The sequence below is a fragment of the Poromitra crassiceps genome (assembly GCF_964638095.1).
Source record: "Poromitra crassiceps genome assembly, chromosome: 11".
Lineage (NCBI taxonomy): Eukaryota > Metazoa > Chordata > Actinopteri > Beryciformes > Melamphaidae > Poromitra > Poromitra crassiceps.
Genome location: NC_139643.1, coordinates 43405992 through 43415991, shown reverse-complemented (window position 1 = coordinate 43415991; position 10000 = coordinate 43405992). Strand labels below are relative to the sequence as shown.

The following is a 10000-nucleotide window of genomic DNA, read 5'->3' as shown; positions in this document are numbered from 1 at the left end:
ATGTCTCACTGCTTGTCCACTAGAGCAGAGAAGAGGACTGTAATGTCTCACAGTGTTCCTGGATGGACACGTCTCTCTGCTTGTCCATTAGAGCAGAGAAGAGGACTGTAGTGTCTCACAGTGTTCCTGGAGGACACGTCTCACTGCTTGTCCATTAGAGCAGAGAGAGGACTGTAGTGTCTCACAGTGTTCCTGGAGGACACGTCTCACTGCTTGTCCATTAGAGCAGAGAGAGGACTGTAGTGTCTCACAGTGTTCCTGGAGGACACGTCTCACTGCTTGTCCATTAGAGCAGAGAGAGGACTGTAGTGTCTCACAGTGTTCCTGGAGGACACGTCTCACTGCTTGTCCATTAGAGCAGAGAAGAGGACTGTAGTGTCTCACAGTGTTCCTGGAGGACACGTCTCTCTGCTTGTCCATTAGAGCAGAGAGAGGACTGTAGTGTCTCACAGTGTTCCTGGAGGACACGTCTCTCTGCTTGTCCATTAGAGCAGAGAGAGGACTGTAGTGTCTCACAGTGTTCCTGGAGGACACGTCTCTCTGCTTGTCCATTAGAGCAGAGAGAGGACTGTAGTGTCTCACAGTGTTCCTGGAGGACATGTCTCACTGCTTGTCCACTAGAGCAGAGAAGAGGACTGTAGTGTCTCACAGTGTTCCTGGAGGACATGTCTCACTGCTTGTCCATTAGAGCAGAGAAGAGGACTGTAGTGTCTCACAGTGTTCCTGGAGGACACGTCTCACTGCTTGTCCATTAGAGCAGAGAGAGGACTGTAGTGTCTCACAGTGTTCCTGGAGGACATGTCTCACTGCTTGTCCATTAGAGCAGAGAGAGGACTGTAGTGTCTCACAGTGTTCCTGGAGGACACGTCTCACTGCTTGTCCATTAGAGCAGAGAGAGGACTGTAGTGTCTCACAGTGTTCCTGGAGGACATGTCTCACTGCTTGTCCATTAGAGCAGAGAGAGGACTGTAGTGTCTCACAGTGTTCCTGGAGGACACGTCTCACTGCTTGTCCATTAGAGCAGAGAGAGGACTGTAGTGTCTCACAGTGTTCCTGGAGGACACGTCTCACTGCTTGTCCATTAGAGCAGAGAGAGGACTGTAGTGTCTCACAGTGTTCCTGGAGGACACGTCTCACTGCTTGTCCATTAGAGCAGAGAACATTGAGTCATTACCGGAGTGTGTGTGGCATCAAATGGATGTAATGATTCGACTGGGGAGGGGGGGGGGGGGTGGGCGCGGCTGAGCCAATCCACAGAGAGACAGTCAACTCAAGACACACATGAACACACACAAACACATGCTTACACACTCAGTCAAGCATAGATGTAAACGCTCCCACATGTAACGGAAACACACACACACACACACACACACACACACACACACACACACACAGTACGCACAGGATTCATATACACATCCACACTTTCTCATGAAGCCTACAAACTCTCTTCCTTCACTCAGTTCTGGTCCATTAGGAGCCGAGGTGTCCAGCGGAGCACGTCACGAGGCCCGGCGGCAGGCCCGGCGCTGACAGACGCTTCCCATACAGACAGACATTAACACGTCTCCACGTCGCCTCACGCTGGCCGGGCTTGTGTGGAGCAGCTTATGGCTTCAGGAGGGATGGAGGCAGGCTGGAAGGGATTTACGCATCCAGTGAAAAGCTCCCGTTATCAGGACAAACCTGACGGGAGGAGGTTCATTATGAAGCAATGCGACTTCCTGAGTCAAAGGCACAGTACAGACACAAGCATAGACGTCGTTTGCTCCAAAAGCCCCAAATTAAACCTGCAATAAGTGATATCAGACCGTATAACCAAATCTGAAGCCAATGTGTGCTGCTGCTATGTGGAGATTTCATTCAGACATAAACCAACATCCATACACACAGGGCAGCGAGAGGAAGCTCTGTCAACGCGAGACTGGTTAACTGGTGAGACATCTCAGCACAGCAGGTACGTTTAGCTTAGCCATTATGCACGGTGCTTTGTTAAGTTTTGTCCTTGCTGGGCCTCCGTAGTGTAGTGACTTTACTGTGGGGACTCACTAAAAATATGTTATGTCACCGCAGAGGAGGAGTTTGGGTTTAGGCATGGGGTCGCAGAGGTTAGGGTTAGGTTACGGTCAATTCATGAAAAAGACGAGACGAAGCAATGTGTTGTGGTTTCTGTCACCACCTAGTGGTCAGAGGATTCTGCGTATTTCCATTTTACTACTAAAGTCCTAATTCCAAATCCATCCCAAACCCATTCCCACTCGCTCACCTGTCTGGCGTCCTCCTCTTGCCGTTCTCGTTGACGTCCAGCAGGAGTTCCGAGGAGTCGACCGGCGAGGTGGTGCTGGTGTCCAGGAGCAGCTGCTCGTGCTGGGCCAGGTACTGGGCGGGGTTCTGCTTGGCCAGCCTGGCACAGTGCAACAGCTCCCTCTGCAGGAGCGGCAGGTTGGCCTGTACAACAATTTACACGTTAAGTTTTCAGACTGATGGTGAGCTTTGTGCTGAAAAGACATGTGAGAATTGTTTATATGACGTTTATATGGCTTTTTATGTCCTTTGGCAAATATAAAAGTCAAATTTACACTCTCCTGTCTGCACTAAAATTGTTATGCGCGCCCAGACACAAAGGAAAACTGCAGAAGTACATGCACATGTGCGAGCACACACACACACACACACACACACACACACACACACACACACACACACACACACTCTCTCTCTCTCTCTCTCTCTCTCTCTTCCTCTCTTCCTCCTGTTTTCTTTTTTCTGCTCATTAGGGACTCAATGACATTTTGTCAGATGCTGAAGACGCACTTTTTATATTGAATTAAATGTTTTGATCAGATCTATCTTGGAGTGAAAACATAATGCTGAAATGATTAAACTGCATAAAGGAAAATGTCAAGGATTTGATTACTGCAACTACGTACTTTTCTGTAGAGTAATCAAAGTCTACCAACACCACCATAAAAGAAGAAATATCAAACGGAGGAAATATGCAACTGAAATATCCAAATTACATTCATGAGCTTGTGAGTCTTACATGAAGACAATATACATGTAGAGCAGCTGCCTCCCTCTGATGTTATATCCTAACAAAGATATATTCAAACTAACTGATATGCAGGCAGAACTTCCAATCAACATGAAACCGTCATGAGAGATACAGTATATCTCCTAACATATAACAGAAACTGAGCATACAAAATTACCCTTCTCTAAAGGAACAATACAAAACCATAAACTTTGATGTTCCTTTTATGACATTAGAACCAACATCTCTCTCTGCATTCCCAAAACATCAGTCTGAGGCAAACAAGAGATCCATTTCTGCAGTGTCGCTCTCCCATTACCTCTGAACCTCCACCACTTCCCGTGACCCACAGTGCATTAGCCCCTCCCCCTCTCTAGCTTACACACAACAACCTGGACATCTTGATATTTTTTTAAATAAATTGCAGCTATTTTCTGTCTGGTAACGAGGCTCTCTGCTTTCTTGTGCAGAGTTCAGGTCATGCAGGTACGTGAGGAGGGACTTCAAACACATCTGATGGGAGGTATTTTGAGGCAAGAGGATGAAATTGTTGCATCAGTCCGGTTCAGAGAGGGGCTAGTTTTGGAGAACATCGCAAGAGCCTTTGGAGGGGCCATCTTAGCCAGTTCTGGGTCTCTTAATGTTTGTTTTGTCCTCTGCAACTTAACTCATTGAGTGCCAAGGACGGACATGTTCGTCATTTCAAATAGTAACGTAGAGTGCCAAGGACGGACATGTTCGTCAATTGCGTTTTTTGACGGTGGGGCGTCGATCAAACCCTTCTGCCTCTGATGTACAAATATTATAGCTATTGGATGTGTCTAACCTATTTTACAGAACCCTTAGGTGGCGACAGTGCTCTCCACATAACAGAAAGGCAAGGAAAAAACAAAGAAGAAGTCGTTATGGAAACGGAAATCGCATCGCATCCGTATGCATCGATATGCTGAAGCACGTTACTGCAGCTGTGCCTGCAGCAGCCAATCTGCTCCCACAATTGAGCCGCTCCGTGTCGGTTGCGACAGCACATCCGCACATCCACACCGTGGAGTTGTTATTATTCTCAACTGGAAGCATCGTTGCCGGTGACAAACACACGCGGAACGCTGTAAAAAAGCAGGATGTCGAGCACCCTTCACTGTGCGCACAGCAAACTCAGCAGAGAGCCACCACAGACAGGAGGAGGAGTGTGCAGTTGAGGCGAGGCGGGGCGGGGCGGGGCGGGGGGGGGGGGGGGGGGGGGGCACGCAGAGCAGCGCGCAACACCCAGACAGACCCAGGCAGCAGGACAGGATTGACAAACGCAAGCCAGAATATCCGATGCCCACCAGCAGCAAATCAAGACCAGCAAGAAGCTGCAACCAGCAGCGCACGCAGGGGCCAGCGCTGCTGGTTGTAGCTAAAAAATATTATTCTGCCAAACAGAATTCCCTGGCCTTCACTGTTTTATTGAAGGAAATTATTTTTGAGGTGTGACTACATTAGAAAAGATTAGCTTCAGAGTCAGTGATGTGCTTGAAATGTTTAATTTCACAAAAGGCCAATTATCTCAGCTTCTAGAAAAAAATTGCTGTTTTTGGATGAATCAAGCTATCTTCTCCGGCTCATAACTAAAGAACGGAAAATGGGATCAATAAACTTTTTTTTGCAGATGATAGAATAGAGTCTCATCGTTCTTTGTGCGTGTTCAGTGTTTACATAGTAATATCACACAATATTCTGTGGGCCTCGAGAAATCACTGAAAACGCTCTGAAACTCTGGCACTGGGAGCATCCGTTCTCCAAAAGTGGCTGGCACTCAATGAGTTAATCTCTCTCGCTTTTTTCTTTCCTTATTTCTTTCTTATAATCTTTAGTTATTTTCTTCTAAAATGAATTCTCTCTTCTCTCCTTAGCTCTGTTAAATATTTACCGTACTCCCTTATCCTTACCCCGTCCTACTTTATTCTCCTCATTCGCTTCTCTCTCTTCGCCTCATCGCCTGTCAATTTCCTCTTTGCCCTCCTGCATAAAGGTATATTACACATAAAACACAACCTTGTTTACTGGCGTTTATGTTTCATACTCACTCATACGCTCATATCCCTCCCCCAGTAATTGGCTGCGGTGAGAAAAATGCCAAGTGCTGGCCTTCGCTTTACCTGCCCGCGAGTTAATGGTCCGTTAATAGTTTATGATGGTAATTACCCTCTGAAAAAAGAGCATCAAATAGATTGCTTTGACCCTGGTGAACTCCTCTTTCATTAATTGGAGGTCATCCTAATTGGCCGAGACGCGGGATGCATTAAGAAAAAGACTGAGTCAAGAATTATGTAGACGCCGAAGAGACTGGGTCATTTTTCACTTGGTGAAGTATGGTGTGATGTCTCCTTCTGTTTAGTTCCTGTAACATCTGCACTCGCATAGAAGAGAGAGAATCTCACTTAATGTTCAGCGGCTTCAGCTAAAATTAGCCGGGCATGATTTATTGTGAAAATACTGACTGTGTCGTTTTGTCAAACGGTGCCAAAATAAAGGCCCTCTTCAGACTATGAGCGTGTGTTCAGGTTGTGCTGCGATGCCACAGGAGGAGAAAGCTGGCTGACTTGGGTTTAGGTTAGGTTAGGTTAAGTTTATTTGATATGGACATCACAGAGCATTGGAGATACATACATACATGTATGCCCAACAACCAGATATACACAGTGTTTAGTGTTTATAGCGGAAACGCTAATTTTCAACACCTGTCCACAGGCGACTCCTACACCAAAACACAACCCAAATGGACATACCCAAAAAGAAAGATAATCAAATATAAAACCACAAGAGTAACGCTATACATACAAATGTATTAACAAGAAAGTCACTAAAGAAAGTCACTAAAATACATCCTAAAGGACATACCCAAAAAGAAACATAATCAAATATAAAACCACATGAGCAAAGCTATACATACAAATATTCAAGCATGTACATACAATACAGTACACACACACAATGTACAGACAATGTACACACAACAATACAGAAATAATACACAGAGTACCACCAGAGGTCTACAAGGGTATTAAGTGTGAGAACACAGTTGTTTCTCTTTTAACCATGCCTTAATACCCCTGTTAAAATCATGTTGTGTTTGCATCTACATTGTCAATCTCCTTTATTCCATAAGTCCGTCTCTCCTCTCTGTGTGTTGCTGGCTCTCTCTCTCTCACAGCGCTCCTCCTCGCCTCGCCACCAGACAAGAAAAACAAAACACTTGACAAACTAAAAAAAAATGATAAAAAAAACAGGATCATAACTTTAACTTGAAAACAGAGCAACATATTGTTACTTTGTAACGTTGCCTCGCGTGGCAGGCGTCCCGACAACACATTACATCACTGGCGCTGTGCGGTTTATACCTCCTTCCAGTAAATAGTCACAACCAATTCGTGGTTTTAGTATTAAGGGGAAGGGAGTTGAGTGGGACGGCAGGAGGGGGGCGGGGTTGGAGGAGGGAGGGGGGGAGGGGTCAGCTAGGTCCAACATTAGTGTAATGAAAAACTCTGAGCCTTGATGCGCATTGTTGCAGCTGTGCTTCTGCGCACCTATAAAAGCCTGCCCCACACCCCCGAAAGCTCTCCGCTACCATATGGTAGCTGGCAGTAAAGGCCCCGCCGAGGGAAGACACTAAAATTAGACTGGGGAGAGAGAGAGAGAGGGAGAGATGGAGAGAGAGAGGGAGAGATGGAGAGAGAGAGAGAGAGAGAGAGAGAGAGAAAACGAGTTGCATCTTTGATTCCGCAGCCGTCCCAGTGATACACTAACCATCTGGCGAGGAGAGGAGAGGAGAGGAGAAGAGAGGAGAAGAGAGGAGAGGAGAGGAGAAGAGAGGAGAAGAGAGGAGAGGAGAGGAGAGGAGAGGAGAAGAGAGGAGAGGAGAGGAGAAGAAAGGAGAGGAGAGGAGAGGAGAGGAGAGGAGAGGAGAGGAGAAGAGAGGAGAGGAGAAGAGAGGAGAGGAGAGGAGAGGAGAAGAGAGGAGAAGAGAGGAGAGGAGAAGAGAGGAGAGGAGAGGAGAGGAGAAGAGAAGAGAGGAGAGGAGAGGAGAGGAGAGGAGAAGAGAAGAGAAGAGAGGAGAGGAGAGGAGAGGAGAGGAGAGGAGAGGAGAGGAGAGGAGAGGAGAGGAGAGGAGAGGAGAGGAGAGGAGAGGAGAGGAGAGGAGAGGAGAGGAGAGGAGAAGGGCCCGGGAAAGGAGGCATCGCAGGATGGATTGAACGGTAGATAAACAGAGACAGGGAGGAAAGGAGGGAATAACAGGAGGGAAGAAGCCGAGGGAGCGGCGGAGGATACTAAGTTGCTGTTTGTGTCTCAGCATCCCGTTAACAGCCAGTAATGGGACGTCCTAGTGGGACCAATTTCTGCTGCACACACAGCCAGGCAGGACCACAGTGGCCATGAGAATACAGGCTGGTGAATGTCAGCTCACGCTCGCACACACTCTGCACGTGCACGTGCGCACACACACACACACACACACACACACACACACACACACACACACACACACACACACACACACACACACTCGTGCGATAATACTGTGTTCAGGGGGGACCCAACTGTCTTGTTTCCATAAATAACATTCACCTCATGCCCTGTCAGTCAGACACAAACAGAGAGAGAGAGAGAGCGGAATAGGGAGGGAACGGTAGATGACAGAGGTGTAGAAAAAGAGAGAGATAGGAAAGAGGGATGAGAAAATGAGAAGAAAAAGTATTATGAAGAGGGCGAGAAAGAGAGCGAGACGGAGCGAGAGAGGCCCGAGAGAGATAGACATCTTTCCAGACGTGTGTGTAATAGAAACAAATGGGCCTTGTGTTAAGTGTTAGGCTTCTCTACCTGCTCTCCATCTCTCTGCAAGGCACTGATATCCATCTCAGCTTCTTCATGTGAAGACCATAACATCATCTAAACTAGCACACAGTGCCAACCCCACACCCATTTGTCATATTTGACTAGCAAAACAAACCCTAACACACAGTGCTCTCTCACCTCCAGAGCATTTTAGCGACGACTCCTGCAAAACGTTCACAACGTGCACGCCCGTCTGACGCTAACTATTTCCCTCGCCCCAAGAATGCAAACCAATAAAAAGCGTCATCTCTCTTGGTTCTTATCTCGGTAGACTGGAATGAAAAGACCGTTGTGATTGGGCCGAGCCACCCCCCCCCCCCCCCCCCGGTGACAAATGGGCCGAGGCGAGGGCGAGGCTGGACGGCGCAAAGGGGAGCGAGCGCTCACCGGCACTCACCGGCATTACCGCGCGCTAATGGTCGAAAATGGGAAGTGCTCGGCGAAAATGTGGCTAAGCGGGGGGGAGAAAAATCGATGACAAACCAAAGCCTGAGAGAGAGAGAGAGAGAGAAAGAAAGAGAAGGAAGAGGAGGCTGGAAATGAGCGTATGAAAGGGGACATTGTCCTCGGGGCCAAAAAGCAGACTCGCTGCGCGCTGCCTCGGCACGGGTTAAGCAAGTTTCTTAAAGAACAACATCGCTCCAGCTCAAATATGACAGAGGAAGAAAAACTAAACGTTCTACTGTATATGTAGCTACGTGAGAAGATTAGTCCTAAAGGAGGAGGTGAGACTTCGGTACGCTTCTTAAATTATAGGAGAGACAGATAGAGTGAGAGAGAGAGAGAGAGAGAGAGTGAGAGAGAGAATGAGATGCAGGAGAGAAACGTATAGGACAGAGAAGAGAGAGATGGAGGGAGAGAGAGGAGGGATAAATAACATGAACAGAACTATGCACATCTGTGTCTGGGGCCGACTAAATGCTTTCCAGATTTGGGCCGAAGCGGGCAGCAGCCAGGCAGACTGGCTTTCTGTAGTAACATATATATATATATATATTTATATATATATTTATTTATATATCTACCTTCAGAAAGGGGATGACAAAAGGTCGCAGAGGGAAGTTGGTGGCTTCTTGGAGCTTGGAGTGAAATTCTTCGATGGTTAGCGTGGAATTCTGGAGGAGAGGGAGAGAGAGAGAGAGAGTGTGAAAGAGAGAGAGAGAGAGAGAGAGAGTGTGTGAGAGAGAGAGAGAGAGAGAGGGGGGGGGGGGGGGGTGGGGGGGGGGGGGGGGGGGGGGGGGGGGGGGGGGAGAGAAGGGAAAACACATGAATCCATGTGGAAGGCATTAAGTGATAATATTACTTATTGGAAGCTAAGCTATATCCTGGCCTGGAGTGAATGTTTGGGCTCGGGGGGTAATGGGAAACACATGGCGGGGGCCACAGTGAGAGACCCACAGAAAACAAAGGCACACATCTCCTCCAATTAACAAGACAAATACACATTTATGAATCGGAGTCACATCATCAGAAAAGATGCCGTGTGCGTGGGGGCCCGAGATGCGGTTCATTTTCCTGTTTTTACAAACTCTTTTTGAACGTAGGGGTATGCCCTATGTCAATTTCTAAACTCGCGAGTACTTCTGCACATGAACTAACAAACACACGGCCCGGTAATGATAAGATATAGATATACTGTATATATATGTAAAGAGGTCATTTTAAAAAAGCAATCATCGACAGGATTAATCTAAACATGACCTGTTGGCCTGGCATGTCAACGTGTTTTCAAACGCACAGGGCTCGGATTAACACCCAGTCTGCTCTTTTTATTATCAGTACCGGGTAAAAAATACATATATATATATTTTTTTTTTTTATATATTTCCAGCATTTTAGAGGCCAGCCATGGTATAAAATAAGACATAAAACAAGGTAATTTTCACATTCCTAATTTATAGACATGCCCATAAAATAACACATATGAGGCACTTTTGCACAGGATCTTGAGGCACGGAGCCCCTGTAGGAGCGTCTGACAAACAGGAATTTGGTTGAAATACTGCTTCCTCATAACACCACAGGGGGAGGGATTAACATGCAGGTATTTTAACATGCAGGTATTTTCCTCCTAATAGCCGGTGCTTTG

General features: G+C 47.0%; 1 protein-coding gene across 1 annotated transcript in view; it reads right to left on the bottom strand.

Annotated features, from left to right (window-relative positions):
• runx1t1 (RUNX1 partner transcriptional co-repressor 1) overlaps positions 1-10000 on the bottom strand; it is a gene marked incomplete at its 3' end in the record, with an annotated part of 32302 nt that overhangs the window by 18193 nt on the left and 4109 nt on the right. The window contains 2 exon segments of the mRNA XM_083646116.1: positions 2270-2451; positions 8938-9027. Of these exon segments, the coding sequence (XP_083502242.1) occupies positions 2270-2451; positions 8938-9027 (272 nt within the window).